This window comes from Procambarus clarkii, chromosome 32 (assembly GCF_040958095.1).
Source record: "Procambarus clarkii isolate CNS0578487 chromosome 32, FALCON_Pclarkii_2.0, whole genome shotgun sequence".
In the NCBI taxonomy this organism is placed as follows: domain Eukaryota; kingdom Metazoa; phylum Arthropoda; class Malacostraca; order Decapoda; family Cambaridae; genus Procambarus; species Procambarus clarkii.
The window spans coordinates 32,725,839-32,741,424 of NC_091181.1; the positions used below are offsets into that span (position 1 = coordinate 32,725,839).

At 36.0% G+C, this 15,586-nt stretch overlaps 2 protein-coding genes across 2 annotated transcripts in view; both read right to left on the bottom strand.

The window, feature by feature from the left end:
• Positions 1 to 524: 524 nt before the first annotated feature.
• On the bottom strand, positions 525 to 12,937 carry LOC138370619 (sphingomyelin phosphodiesterase 4-like). Its single transcript, XM_069335177.1, has 9 exons — positions 12,743 to 12,937; positions 11,361 to 11,513; positions 11,071 to 11,251; positions 9,530 to 9,781; positions 9,024 to 9,281; positions 7,972 to 8,140; positions 4,482 to 4,621; positions 2,476 to 2,658; positions 525 to 1,141 (listed from the first exon to the last, which is right to left on the bottom strand). Exons 1-9 carry the CDS (start codon positions 12,817 to 12,819, stop codon positions 905 to 907), a joined length of 1,650 nt encoding a protein of 549 aa, XP_069191278.1. The 5' UTR covers positions 12,820 to 12,937; the 3' UTR covers positions 525 to 904.
• Positions 12,938 to 14,911: 1,974 nt separating this feature from the next.
• The window catches only part of LOC138370509 (uncharacterized), a 54,363-nt gene continuing 53,688 nt past the window's right edge, over positions 14,912 to 15,586 (bottom strand). Inside the window, exon 10 of the mRNA XM_069334885.1 lies at positions 14,912 to 14,929. Within this exon, the coding sequence (XP_069190986.1) occupies positions 14,912 to 14,929 (18 nt within the window). The remainder of the gene's footprint in view (positions 14,930 to 15,586) is intronic.

The following is a 15,586-nucleotide window of genomic DNA, read 5'->3' on the forward strand; positions in this document are numbered from 1 at the left end:
CGGCAACTTTTGCTATAAGAACTACTAGTAATGCCTTGTAACAGTCAGGTTATTATTAAGTCAGATCAGAAGTAACTTAAGGTTCAATTATCTATTTAATATGGTTAGAAAAAGGAAGCTGTTCATTAATTTCACATACAATAATAATTTATCTCAAAGCAGTCCATAAATTGCACACAATTTAAACTCTGTCTTTTGTTGCATTGTGTTAACTGTATATTTAATCCAACTATAAAAATGCAACAATGTTACGTGATTAACGCGTTTATATTTACATTAAGGTCTATAATATCCAGAAACTGCTATGCATGCAAGATGTCCCACTAGGATATAAAACAATCATATACTGTATACAGTACATATATTTAGAAGGAAATGGAATGAAGCTTATTGAATTGCTTTAATTTGTTTATAAATCTTATTTCTCACGAATTAATACAAATTTATGTTTCCCTGTGCTCTATGCACTAGAACTCCAACAATGAAGACATCTATGTATTAAAAAGGTAAAGAAGTTGTTTACACAAATTTATATTTCTTTATTAATAAAGATAATATAAAAGTTTATTCTAACAATACAAAAAATTTACTTAAAAGACAATGGTCAATGTTGTTTCCTTTCAAGAACAATAAATATGAATGATACTTATATTTTTTCATTAAAAAATCTCCTTTTGCTGAACCTAAAAATACCAATGAGTATTGTTCTGTTAGTGGCAATATTATATGATAAATACATGTGCTGTAATCTAAGGAAACAAAACAAATGTGATGAATGTCCCAATTTCAAATGTGCATAAAAAGATGCCACAATTTTTCATCATTATATTTACAATATACATTAGCCTTTGCACTCATTTTACCACTTAAATGCTTGCATCATCATGCACTAAATGAGATGTTATCACAATTGTGGTAGTGGCAACGATGTTGGAACCCTCCGCTGCTGCTGCTCTTCCCATTCTTGTTCATCGTGTTCTTCATGCTCTGAGCTTACTGGCTGGTGCTTAACCATGTAACGGTGAGCGATGTATGCAGGCACAGAAATAACAGCAGCTGCTGTTACTAATATCTTCACAAGCAAGCCCCACATGCCCAAGACATAAAACAGAAGAGCAAATCCCAGTTCATATCCAATGGCCTGCAAGAAATGTGAAAATTGTAATATCAATGTACAGCTTTCACTAAAAATATTATACTGTATAGGTACACTAGCAATTATTCTTGAATTTAACCACCATCCTTTAAATAATACTATTTTTCAATTTCTTTATTACAGTACTATTATCTGTACTGTTACTAGGAATGGCAATACTGTAGTGGAGACAAGATGACAGTGATAGTGGTAATGAACAAATCCCCCACTAAATAGCAGAAGGCCCGGAGAAGACTAGAATGAAAATAATGAAAATGTGCTTAAAAGTCATGAATAACATGGCAAGGGGAGCATTGGCTGACCACTTAATATCCTGATATTTTAATCATGGAAATAGATTGGGCAACAAAGGACCCCCATGGTAGGGTGGAAAGGTGTGAGCAAATTTAGTGAAGGGGACCAGGCAAAGAATGAGTTGTGAAGACAGTTCCTAAGAAAAGAGGAAGACTAAGGAAAATTCCAGAGATGTGTGTGATGTACTTGACAAGAGTTACCTGGTCTAAAAAAAAGAACCAGGGTGGAAACTAAGGGGATGAGAAGATGGACAATCAGAAGCAACACTAGAAAATACTGTGTAATAACTGCTAAAGTGCAGGCAGGTATAAAGATAACAGGACCACCTAAATGACCACAAAAGAAGTAGGGTCAGACCAGGTATCACCACAGCTAATGAAGGAGGCTGCAGAAGTACTATATTATTGGCTATCTAGGATCTTCAATAAGACAATACTGGAGAACTTGCAAAAGTGGTCCTTGTATTAAAAAAGGGGATAACAAAAAATATAGACCAGTGTTATTAACATACAATCCTAGTAAAATACTAGAAAAAATAACCAGGAGAATGTTGTAGCAACTGGAGAAGACAAACAAAGTACTGGAGGAACAATACGCGGTTTAGAGAAAAAAATCATGCACGAAAAACTTGACAGATCTCTAAGATAAGGTCACCAGAGTGCCAAGAGAATGAAGACTGCATTTTCCTATACTATTAGAAAGCATTTCATATTCTTTCCATAAAATGCATGCATAAAATGAAAAGGTAAGACAGAATAACCAGTAAGATACTGAACTAGGTAAGGGAGTACTGGACAAACAGGAAACAGATGGTCACAATTAGAGAGAAGTCGGGCCAAGATCTGTTTAACAATGCCATCAAATCACTTCCAAAATCTAGTGTATTATACAAAAGAGGTAAGATGATTAGTTCAGTATTCAAATACAAATTAATTAAAATTTACTACAGTACACAGAAACTTTAGCATGGGCAGTATTAATTCAAGAAACAAATGTACTTCAAGATTTTGCCCAATATTCCTTACGTGTTTGCTGGCCTGAAATCTCAAGCTTAATCTTGGTGGAAGAGTCTTAGGAATGCGAGAGTGTGGAGAACCAGAGCTGTTCTTGTGATACTCATAAACTGTCTCTGGACCCTTGAGGAACACTTTTGCCAGATAACCAACTGGGTCTTGCCTGGAGTAAACACTAACCATTTCCTTCCCATACTGTAATAAATGGAGATAGTGTTAAGGGATACAAATTTGACTACAAAAATAAATGAAATCTATCTAGGAAAATCAAGGAAACCTTTTTCTAGGTTCCTTGATTTTCTTCTTTATACTTCACTGCATATTTTAGAACATCTTCAGAAAAGGTAAACTATTCTCAGTTGCATCCTAAGCTTTACAAATAAATTACATTTTATATTGCACCAATGGCAGAACATTAAAGAGTTCATGTTTTGTGCTGAAAATGTAATAAATAATTATATACACATTATATATACTATATAAACTGCCCATATATATATTATATAAACTGTAACCTGCACTATAATTATATATTATATATATATATATATATATATATACTGTAATAATTTTTTTTACCTGCAGCATTGGAGCCTCAAACTGCAGATCGCAAAAAGCACAACCTGCAGCTCTACCTACTAAGCCATCAGTACCCACAATAGAGTGGGATCCCAGAGACACTTATTTGCTATCCAACTGAAACTTTAGGCCTTCCCTGGGGTGCCACTTTGACATTTTAGTTGAAAAAAAAGGATAAGGGACATGCATGCTAAGATACTAGGCAAAGAAAGAATTCACTTAAAAATATAATCACTGGAGCACTAACTTGGGACAGAAGAACTTCCAATAATAACAGGTGGCCCCACTGTGCAATAAACACTATTAATGCATTTGATATCACAAATACAATTACTAAGAAATGTGTCAACGAATTACATGCAGACTTTTTTATGTAAGCCCATTGAGAACAATTAACAGCAGACTTTGTAAGTATGGCTCTACAAGGAAAAACGAATCAGGCTAACCCCCATCTCCTATGCATCATTTAACAGGGGAATATATAAGCAAACATGGTATCTGAAAAATTCACATACAGTGCTTCACAGATGGATCAGTAGACCAGCAGAGACAGGAATATGGAGCTGCAGTTAAGGTAGGAAATTCTATAGTTAGTTGGAGACTAACACGGGTGCTCAAATTTACAGAGATGCTAGCTATTCAAAAGACTTTGGAACATGCTCTTGCTGAACACTGACAACATCATCATCATACAGATTCAAGAACTGCCAAAGAAACCTTGCAACAAGTATACTTATATGACAACAATCATCTGACCACAAATGTTACAGCATTAATGCAAACACTCAGATACCAAAGTTGCCAAACTCTTTATAGAGTCGGTGCCAAGTCATGTACGAATACAAGGGAACGACACTGCAAAACTTGCAACTAAGAGTGAGTCTAGAACAGATTAAGAAAATTAAAGATACAGCATGCAGAAGATGGACAGTGACCATAATGCAGAAGCTGCAACATCAGGCTGTGCGGGTCGATACAAGAATTAACCAACTACTAACCACTTATTTTGATGAAAGGGTACAATAGAAAAACAGTAGTGCACTTACATGATATCAGGCTTGGATATCCATATGCATGGGAAATAGGTTTAAAGCTCCAGAAGAAGAGAGGAAATGTCAGCAATGGGCAGAAGTTGCCAACAGACCACTGGAACATTAACATTATAGTTACAAAGGAAATAAGATTTCAGCTCAGATTTTACAGAGAGAAGGAAGTCAAACACACTAGACATAATCTTACTGAAGCAAATGTATGAGACATAAATACTCATCCACTGCCTAAGACAGAAAAGAGTAACACTTAACGGGCTATCTAAAGGCTTGGGGCCTGTACAGGAATATCACTGAAGAAAAAAAAAAAAAAAAAAAAAAAAAAAAAAAAAAAAAAAAAAAAAAAAAAAAAAAAAAAAAAAAAAAACTGCAGTATGAATACAAACTTACTTTGGAATTAATGAGTGCAGCAAGAGAGTATAACCAGCGTACAAGGAAGGGGATTTCAAAGGTGCAGATTGGTCTTAAATCTGGATCTCCTTCATATTTTAAATCACGTCTCCGGAGCCCTGACATCAATTGGTAACGACCTGAAATGTGAGTCAAAACCTTGATAAAGTAAGTTAAATCAGGAATGGTAAGAAATTGTACAAGCAAGATTAAAAAATCACAAATCCTCATATATGTACAGTTTAAACTAGATTAGGTTTGTGGGATCAAATTATTCTTTGTCCGTTACTTGAATGGGAATTAAACTGAGTAAAAGTTTACCCGAATCATTAATATTTTGCCAAATAGGATTGCTACCCAAAATAACATGGTAAGGCCAGGCCAGACTTCACTAACGTATCTAGTTAAATCCTGCTAAATATAGACCTATGGTGAAAACTTGAAGCAAAACTGTCACTAGACGGAGTAAGTCAAACCTCAACATGAACATAGTAACCCTCAGTCATAGACATACACCAACCAGATATGTTTTGATTCCAGCTAATAGAAGGGAGCACTCTTTGGTTTTTATGGCAGACACATCTTGCAACACAAACAATATTATGAATTGTTAAACATTAACAATTAAAAAACAATTTAACAAAGCATTAAAAAATAAAAGTGTCCAGCTCTCTCTGTAAATATGTATTAAAATTAGGACAGAGGGAAATTTTTGGATGTAATCTATATCTTTTCTCAAGGTACTGTATACAATGTTGTGAACAAGATTCTAGGAGTTTGAGTTTATAATCCTGAAAGAGCACCCCACTTAGTGTGCATCGTTAGATGTGATTGGCTTCCCAGGGACGTCAAAGTTTCAGAAGAACGCTCAATTATCCCGATTTCTGGGAACAGTGGGCAGGGTTCCATGGAATCATTATCCCCACTCTTAGGTGTTATATACTGTAGGTCATAATGGCTTGGTGCTTTCCCCTGATAATTCTTTTCTCTATCCCCACTCTAGACATCACAAGGTCTGTGTTTATGTGAATTAATGAGATTAGTTAATTTTGCTTCCTGAATTAATAAAAATTTAAAATTTGGTTTTAAATACATTTACACACACAATGAGTCTTTCCTTCACCTTCAATGTTTTTATCATATTTCTTTTTAAAAGTTGTGGATGGAATTGGCTACAACAACCTCTTCCTTCAATGCATCCCACTTGCCTACCACCCATACAGGGAAGGAGACCTTCTTTACATCTCTCCGACTGGATTGCATATCCAGCTTCCACCGATGTCCCATTGTCCTACCTCTTTTTAATTTAAATAGACTTTCTTTATCCACTCTCTATTCCCCACCTCAATATTTTGCATTTACTGTACAGTATTCATAATGTCCTCTGTTTCTTCTCTACTCTATGGTTGTGAGGGTGAGTTTTCTTAACCTGTCCTCATAACTGAGACCTCTTAATTCTAGTACTAATCTAGTTGCAAACCTGTACTTTCTAAAGTTTGTTTAGGCTTTACAAGGAGTGGATTAAATGCCGAAGCTCAATACTCAAGTAATTGTGTTACATAGGCAGTGTGTATGGACATGAAAGCCTTCTTGTTTACGTTCTTAAACAACATTTTTTATGCTTGCTAACTTTCCATATACTACTGATGTTATCCTGTTCACATGAGCTTCTGGTATTAATGTTAGGATTTTTCTCTTGTTGTTTCTTGTAACTGCCTTACATAGTAGCTAAATACAGGTCTCTAGCCCCCAAGCCGGGCTTGGGGAGTAGAAAAACTCCTGAAACCCACTCCAGGTATCTCCTTTACCCATTTTCATTACTCTGTACTTATTTGGAATGAATTCCAAAAGTTACTTATCTAACCCCTCCTGAAGTTTGTTAAGACCTTTCTGCAGTACACTACATTCATCTTCAGTTCTTGCTCTCATTAAGTTTGCATCATTAACAGACATGTATGGAGCTCACTCGCTCTGTAAGGACATTAACACTTTCGCGTTCCACAGACTGAATAATTCGTCATTTATTTTTCTACTGAATGTGTTCCAACGACGCAATACTGCGTCACTCATTACAATATTTTTTAAAAATTTAAATTTTATCAGATCAATCTGGTAGTGGTTTTAAAATAAGCGCCTTTAGATTGCACACAATTTGATACCAAAATCAAAGATATAACATGAAACTTGATGTCCAAACACTTGAAATATTATAAATAGGTCTATGGTCTGAATATTAAAATATTTGTTAAAGTTCTATTTATTGTCCTATTATCTTGGGACTTGTTTTAAAATGTGCGCCTTTTTATTGCGAACAATTTGATACCAAAATGAAAGATGTAACACAAATATTTATGTCAGAACACTGGAAAGATATAAATAAATTTGTGATGATTAGCGTCCAGAATTAAAATATTTGTTAAAAATCCAGTTATTGCTCTATTATTCTGGGACTAGTTTTAAAATAATCGCCTTTTTATTGTGAACAATTTGATACCAAAACGAGCGACGTAGCACGAAATTTGATGTTATCAAATTGAACGAGTTGAACATTAGGTTGCAATGTACAAAATGGTGCTCGTTCATGGGTAACTTTAGGCTTTTCTGCGGGGAGGCACTCCAGCCTTTTGTACATTTTATTCATACACATCTGTAGGGAATTTAATTGCGAACACAATGATACCAAAATGAGCGACGTAGCACGAGAATTAAGGTAAAAAAATGGAACGAGAATGCACATGTTACTGATTTTGTGCGTTTTTGCCGACTTTACGCTTTGCTGTTGGGAGTCACGCTAGGCTTTTGGACATTATATTTATACACACCTGTAGAGAATTTAATTGCGAACACAATGATACCAGAATGAGCGACGTAGCGCGAGAATTAAGGTGAGAAAACTGGAACGAGTATACACATTTGAGTGTCACCGCGCGCTTACCCGCACGGAGGGGCCACGATCCCCCTGTCAACCGCGAGTTTCCACGGAGCGCGAAAGTGTTAATATAATTTAAAAGCAGCGATAGTCCTAGGACAGAGCTCTGTGGAACATCACCAATTTGTTAAAAACAAATTCTCATGTCTGAAACTGCATGGATTGAGGGGCAACACCACACAATGTGTACTCCTTTTAAGTTTTTAAATGCTTTTAATTTGCCTATTATTTGCATTTGAGGCTGTTCCTTAAATTTTTTGGGCACGTTTAATGTGGACATAAATCTTAATTTGTATTGCAAAGGGCATGCACTGAGACGTGCATCTGTGTGTGATGTACATCCCATACCTATGGAAGCCAATGGTAAAAACTATCTTCTCATGACTAAGCACTCAAGTTACTCACATACATACAATTTTATATAATTGTCCATTTCATGAGCAAAATATATACATGTGCCAGTTGTATGCCCTGGAGGGCAAATATGATGTAGGTAACTTTTCTGAATTTTTTATTTTCACAATTTTTTTCAACTTTACTGCTAAACAGTTTGAAACTCACCATAATTAGAAAGAACAGGACCCTTTGGAGAGTTGGCATAATGAGGAGATGCATGGTCATCTGAAGTCTTAAACTGATTAGGTTGGTAAAAGGAATCCAAGTGATTAGTGCCATGATATCCTGGTTCGAGGTCACTGGTCATCTGTCCATATTCTAGAGGCAATAGTATCTGAAAACAATATATTGGGTAATATTATTTTATGGAACATGAAAGCTAAAATTATTGACTAGTTATAGTGAGGTGATGAATTTTTAGAGCAAAACAAAAGAGCAAAGATTTTAATTGCTGGAATGGATGTTCAAGCAAAAGAGCAAAGATTTTAATTGCATGGAATGGATATTAATGACACTGGTCTATAGTTTGTGCTTTGTGTATTTTTGTCACTTCATTTCAGAGTTGCCTAATAAACTAAATTGCAATGCAGACGACGAGTCACAATAACGTGGCTGAAGATATGAAGACTAAACGACACACCAGAAGACGAGGAGACGACGCCATTTCGGTCCCTCCTGGACCATTATCAAGTCGACTGTCTTGATACAATAGACTTGATAATGGTCCAGGATGGATCGAATCATCGTCGTCTCCTCATCTTCTGGTATCTGGTTTAGTCTTCACAACCAAATCCCAATTTTTTTAGTAATTTAACTAATGGATTAATAGTTATGGACTGTTTAATAAACATATGAAAACAATTTTTTGCAAAGATACATGAAAATAAACTGGACTGATAAATATATTATAACAAATATTAAAAAGTACAAAAATGTGAACAAAAACCAAAGTGACAACCACTCCTAACCTAAACATGTACATATATTATTCCTCAACTCTGCCTAACATAGGCAAAACTAAGTCTGAATAAAATAAGTACAGTATAAATGTCATCAACATGCAGTAATATGTTAATTTCACCAAGTGTAGAATTTCCTTTGTAGAATATCAGAAAAATATACAAATATGCTCTGGCTATTAGACAAAGGAAATGATGCCTACTGTTATATATAGATATTATATACCTAATAATATACAAGAAACACACAGTATTTACATTGAAAATCCCCGAAAGTTGTCTCTGCGCAGTTTCCAAATGAATAACCGTCTTCCTGATGTCATCACTCGATATTTCATCTTCTGTTGGAGATGATGAATCAAAGATGTATTTGATGACACTTGACAACCAGCTCTCTTTTTTCACCTTGTCATTTCCATCATCACTAACTCCAGCTGCACAGGCTCTGAAGTGTTGCTGTTGTTCCCTAATTACTGCCTCGTGTGCCCGTCGTATATGCTTTAGTAATGATTCCACCTGTCAATAAAGGAACATGTCACGTAAAATCAGGACTATAACTCATAATTCTACGAATATATTGGCATCCCATCAAGTTTGTAAATTTTGTATTGGTTTTTCACTCTGCAAAAACCTAACAAAACTAACAGGTAATATGCAAAAACATTATTGGGCAAGTGCCAAAATACATGAAAGTGCTTCAAGAGAACACATGTGATATGAAATGGTCATAATAAATACAGTATAGAAATACAATTGTTTCTTACCGTAGCAATATTGTCCGCACTAAACATAGGATGATATGAATGACTAGGGCCTTCCATCTCCATAATATGCCCTCGAGCAACAGATGCAAGAGAGCGTGCTGGGAACTGATCATTGTGGATTCCAGCAAATCCTCCGTGATGTCCTAAGGAGTGAGACGCTCCACCAAGTAAGGAGCGGTGCATGAAGTGTGGATCCTCAAGGGCTTCCTCAATTTCACGAATAAGGCAACCAAGGTTGATCTGAGAAAAAACCTGCCAAAGTAAATGCACATTTAAATTCTAAAAGAACAACAGGGGTCACAAGAGAATTTAAAGAATAAGTGAGCCCTTGGCTTATATATTGAATAAATCATAAATCAAGCAAAGTAGCAGAATCGTGAAGAGTTGCAAATCTTTAATTCCTGCATTGGTCACTCTATTAACATGACAACCAGCTGGTGTGCAAGAAAAAATATATTCTGAAAATGTTTGTTTTGTTTTAATAGTTAAAAGGTGTTCTATTCCAGCATATTCAAGGCAGTTGATAGTGGAAACATTCTGATGTTACATACCTTACCTTAAACAAAGCTTCTGATACTGTGCTTCACAAAAACTAATTGAAAAAGTGGAGGCTCGTGGTATTGGGGGGTGCTATCTTAAGTTGAAAGGTTATATCAAGGAAATAAAGAGTTCAAATAAATAGAGTTAAATCAGTGAGATATTGTTTTAAGTGGAATACCCCAGGCACTATCCTGCCATTAGATAGCTTAGATTATTAGCTACATTTGGGGCTTTATTTGAAAGAAATCAGTCATCTAAGAGTATTTTTCAAGCAGCATTGACTGCCCCCCAAAAATGGCAATACTTAATGACAAGTTGCCAACTAGCATTTTTGTCATTAAACCTAAAATCTAATCAGATTAGTGTATCTTCCCTTGAATGGGCTATATAGAATGAGGCCAATTCATCAGGCAACTTCTTACCACTCCCTCCAGAAAAAAGAAAAGGAAATAAACTTTTTACATCCACTGAAATGCATATAAAGGTTTGAGACCTTACCACAAACCTTACCACAAAAGGTCAAACCTAAAGCACATTTAAGTACAAATCCATAACCCATCATTTATCACATCTATATTAAACAAAACAAATGACAGAAAATTGATTTGTAATGAATTTAAAACCAAAGAAGATCATTATTCATCATAATTCAAGATCATTATAAGATCATTATTCAAACCAAACATGCAAAATGATAAAGAACAAGAAGATTAAGAAGAGTCGATCAAGTAAGCAAGTAGGAGGATTTAAGCGACTGATTATGGTGGTCAAAGCAAGCCCATTACACCAGGATTTGCACTATCACCACTTTTGATAACACCCATTTATATTTGAATCTAATACATCAAGTGTACAAACAATTATGTTCAACAATTTGTTACATTTGCACAAAGTTGCAATACAAATTTGTTCATATGTAAAACAACCAACCAAATAAAATAAAATACAGTATGACAAGACATAGCTGATCAATTCACATAAAATGTTTATACACTACTAACCTTTGTAACTCTAAAAAGAATCTGAGCATTCTTAGGAGCTGACAAGTCCAAACGAAACAATCGACACATGAGGTGGTTGAAAAGTAAAGTGTAGAACAGGAGATTCTCAGCAATGAAACCCTGCCACCTTCCTTCCACAGAACGTTGTGATTCATAGTCACTACAGCCTTGCGTTGGACTTCTAAAAAAAATAAGAATACATGTGTACCGGCAAATTAAATAATGATACTGGATATCAAATGTTATGAGCTCTCTCTTTTACTCTGTTCCAAAATAATAAGGAAACTAACCTATTAATTGGTGAATAGTCTGTGTATCTCCATGGCTGTACATAGGACAGCCAAGTTTCAAGTACCAGTCTAAAGGAGGAATCCAAGGGCCAATGGCTGAAGGTATGACGAAGGAACTGGTAGAGGCTCTTCCGATACATGCTCCACAGATTCCTAAAAGAAAGGGTACAACTAAAGGGAACACAAATATTACAATTTAAGCCAAAAATATCTTGATAATGTGCTTACCTAACTGGAACAAGTTCCAGTTCTCAAGCTTCAACTCCCAATTATTGTACCTGATGCTTTTGCAGTTCTCAGCATCCTATAGCTTTGCATCTTATACTGCATCCTATAGCAGCTAGGTCAAACCCACCAACTTTTACAGATGGCCTTCGCCTGATGCCCAGAAGTTTGAACTACTACTTGTCTCGCCACCCAAAACAAGGTGGAACCAAACAAAACACACATTCCTCAGAAAAGTGGTCACCTAAGTTTCTTCAAACTGTTGTTTGTTTTATAGTATTTATGCAGTCAGAATATCTTGTGGGAGTTTTTCAAAGTTTTTGGATTTATCTTTGATCCCCAAGCTACCCCTCACTTCATAGACAGCCAGATTCTAATTCTGGATCCTGGTAATTCGGGGTATCAGAAGCCTGGTGCAATTCTTAAGTGCTGATAATCCTCCAGTTATTTAGCACTTCAGCCTAAACCTTGTTGTCTTTCCTAACCTAATCCATATCTGGCAAATTCATGACAAATGAAATATAAAGTTGTAAAATTTGAGTTCAACAAATAAAATGGAATTTTAAACTATCAGTTAAGATAAATGCAAATCTGGAAGAGCTTCAGCTCTCTTATAATACAAGTTTGAATGAAGTCTTTGGTTAAGATTGCATTGAAATGAGAAAATCAACTGCGCCCGAGATGACTTGAATCCGCGATCGAGAGACTCCCAGCCTCTGATGCTAACAACTGGACCACCCTTGACTTGATTAAGTTATACAACCAGATTTCTATTGAAATTACAGGATGTCTGGAGGCCTCTACTGAAGTAAATCCAAATTTTACATATAATCCCCAAGCACTCGAGTGTGGGCAACATAGTTCATCTACCATACGCACCAACTTTGGGGAAACAGAAAAATCACACTAATGTGATATATATTAATGAGAAACTGATACACAGTATATCAATACTGTATTACAGTGTTAGCTTCAGCTGCTGGGAGTCTCTCGGTTGTGGGTTCGAGTCACCTCAGTGTTCCAGTTGATTTGTTCATTCATATTTATCATGTTAGTGTGATTTCCCTGTGTATTATATAGGGATGTAGTCCTGAAAGTGTCAAACTCATTAAGGATGTGTTATGGTTTAGTACTAATGTGAAGACAACTTAGCTTACTTGCGCAAGTCATCCAGAGGCGATGGTTGTGCGGACTTTCCACTATTAGCAAAGAAATGAAGATGCTTAATAAGCATCCTCACCACTCTCACGTGATCACTTGATGGCACAAACACCTCCTGAGATTTAATAACAAAGATTACTAAGGAGTGATGGAGAGGAAAAAATAAATGATAATGACTACATATAAAAGCTCTGAGACAAACATTACAAATAAAAAATGTCACAGGTTGAAATGCAAGAATATCTGAATATACAGCATCTAGAAAACTTTAGATTTTACTAGCTCAACCATAATGGTTGAACCTCATAATAACTACTGGATCAAAATAATAATTAACATTTTACATGAAGGCATGATTATAAAAAATGTCAATAGGTTCATCATAAATATGTTGTAGCAAATTATTCATATTTACATTATTTCATATGAAGACAAATTTGATAGGAATATAAACGGCACGTGTTATTTTTAGGTTGAGAGATGTTAATGTTAAAAACACAGTAGATGATAGGAGTTGAAGCTAGAGTATACAGAATCGGTATACTGTACATGTCTTGCAAGTCAAGCCACATTTGTATTCACCGACAAACATGAATTACTCACAATATACATTTATAATGGTTAGAACAATTGAAATGTAAGCTGAATGGCTACCTTATTTGATTGAAATAAAGAGAAGGAAATTTACACACACAAAACACTGAATTTATGTGATTAGTAGTGCATGTCTATCCTAAAGCAGGTCAAGAGTCATTCTGAAGCTGGTGCATTGTTTACGAAGTCTGGGAAATATCATGAGCAACTTTTTCATGGTTATTTGAAAATAAAATGAATTTAAAATATTAGATTTGCTGTGATGAAGAATGTCAAAGAATCTGTTACTTATAAATCATAATTTACTATTTACTTCTGTTACCAGGAAAATATATTAATCTTTAAAAAAAAAAAAAGAGGTAATATGTAGTGTTAACACACAGAGATCACACTAACGTGATGCATCAAATGAACAAATCCACAAGGGCAGTGACGAGGATTCGAACCTGCGTCTGGGACCATCCCAGACACTCCCTAAGGGCGGAGAGGGAGAACGGCCTATTGACATAGCTCAGGTGCAGGGGGGGGGGGGTTTGTGTAAAAGCCTGGTTTGTGCCTCGGAGAGGCTACGGGATCCAGTAAGTTCAGTAGAACTTCGGTTTCAACCCTTTTAACCCTGTCGTAGCTCAGTCGATTAAGGCAGTGTCTGGGATGCTCCCAGACGCAGGTTCGAATCCTCGTCACTGCCCTTGTGGATTTGTTCATGTAGTGTTAAACTTTTCATTTTTTCTTCTTCCATATGTTTTCCCTATACAAAGACTTCCCATCTTAGGCCAATCAAGAGTTTTTTCATCCACATTTTGTTTCTGGAGGCACTACAAGCAAAATATTTCAATTATGATTACCCAACTATTTGGTCACAATATCATACACTAGACCAATTAAATGTTTAAAGAAGTAACTTATAAAGTCTAGCCAGAAAATTATATTACCCAGTTTCAATGCTAAAAACAACGTAAGCAAAGTTCAGGCTCCCATACAAGCACTCAACCAACTGGCGAGTCATCCGGGGCCGATCCAACACCAGATGGGAACAAAGCAGTAATTTGGGATTTGGATAATCCTAAATTGGGGACTAGCTGAGTCTGAGCCTGTGATGGACCTAAATGGGACCAACCCAACACTAGACAGAGACAACACAGCAGGCAGAGCAGAGTAGCAAACAGCAGGGAAAGTAACCTAACCAAGAATCCTAAATCAGTTCCAACAAAGTTCATGCCCAGAACAGAACAACCGAGACTTTCTCCAGTTCTCAAGAAACCCAAACCCAGTAAGCTGGGAAGATCTAGATCCATGGCTTGCAGAGACACAGACTAGCTAGGAGCCCAAGCCAGTCAGTCATCAGGATAGACTAATATACCAACCCTCAAGAGATGCAACTGGTGCACAACACCTGAGCTAACTTTATAAACGTCCGAGGAGGAAATTCAAGATGAAGGGCAGACCTTGTGACTCATATGTAGAGCTATCTCTGTGGGACTAGCTAGCTACAGGGAGCCATCATTTAACCCCACCAGAAACTCAGACCCAAACTGCTTTAATTTTATGTTTGCAAAAGCAACTTAAAAGTTTTAAATACCATTTAGAGGCTGAAAGGTGTCAAAACAAATATAGAAAAAAAAGGAGGCATGTCTGAAGCCCTGGATGCAGCCAAAGTATACTGATGAAGGAACACTTTACTGCATGAACTGCATTTACAGACGAGCCACAACAATCATTAGAACACATTTGCTTATTCAGGAAGAAACTAAAGACCTGAACTGAAGCAACGGAATGGAATTGGATGTAGCATCAACCTGAGTATTGAAGAACTGTGCAGCCAAACTCAGCTACCTACTGTGGGCTATATTCCAGACATCTTTCAATGTAGGCAAATTGGTAGTTTAATAGGAAATTTGCAATGTTTTTTATTTATATAAAAAATAGTGATGAGAGGATTTCTTAAACTACAGACTGGAATTCCTGACCAGTGTAGTAACAAAGATACCAGAAAGAGAGATAAAGTTTGCACGTTTAAGCCACCAGAAGAGTAATATCATGATATCCTATAAACAGTTTGAATTCATCCCTGCACATAATACAAGAGACAGACACGGACAAAATAGTCCTAACTTGAAATGAAAACAAGCTTCTGACAGGATCCCACATAAAAGACACTACTTTGGAAACTGAAATATAGACCTTAATACTACTGGAGTGCATGAAACTTCGTATCAGATTAAGATATGTAAAATAGGAAGATTGCC

Bases quoted from the DNA above. Each gene is read 5' to 3' on its own strand.
- LOC138370619 (XM_069335177.1), bottom strand. From the start codon at position 12,819: ATGCTTATTAAGCATCTTCATTTCTTTGCTAATAGTGGAAAGTCCGCA. The intron at 11,252-11,360 runs GTTAGTTTCCTT...TATTTTTTTTAG, and splicing joins GACTATTCACCAATTAATAG to AAGTCCAACGCAAGGCTGTA. The intron at 9,782-11,070 runs GTTAGTAGTGTA...TTACTTTGGCAG, and splicing joins TTCTTTTTAGAGTTACAAAG to GTTTTTTCTCAGATCAACCT.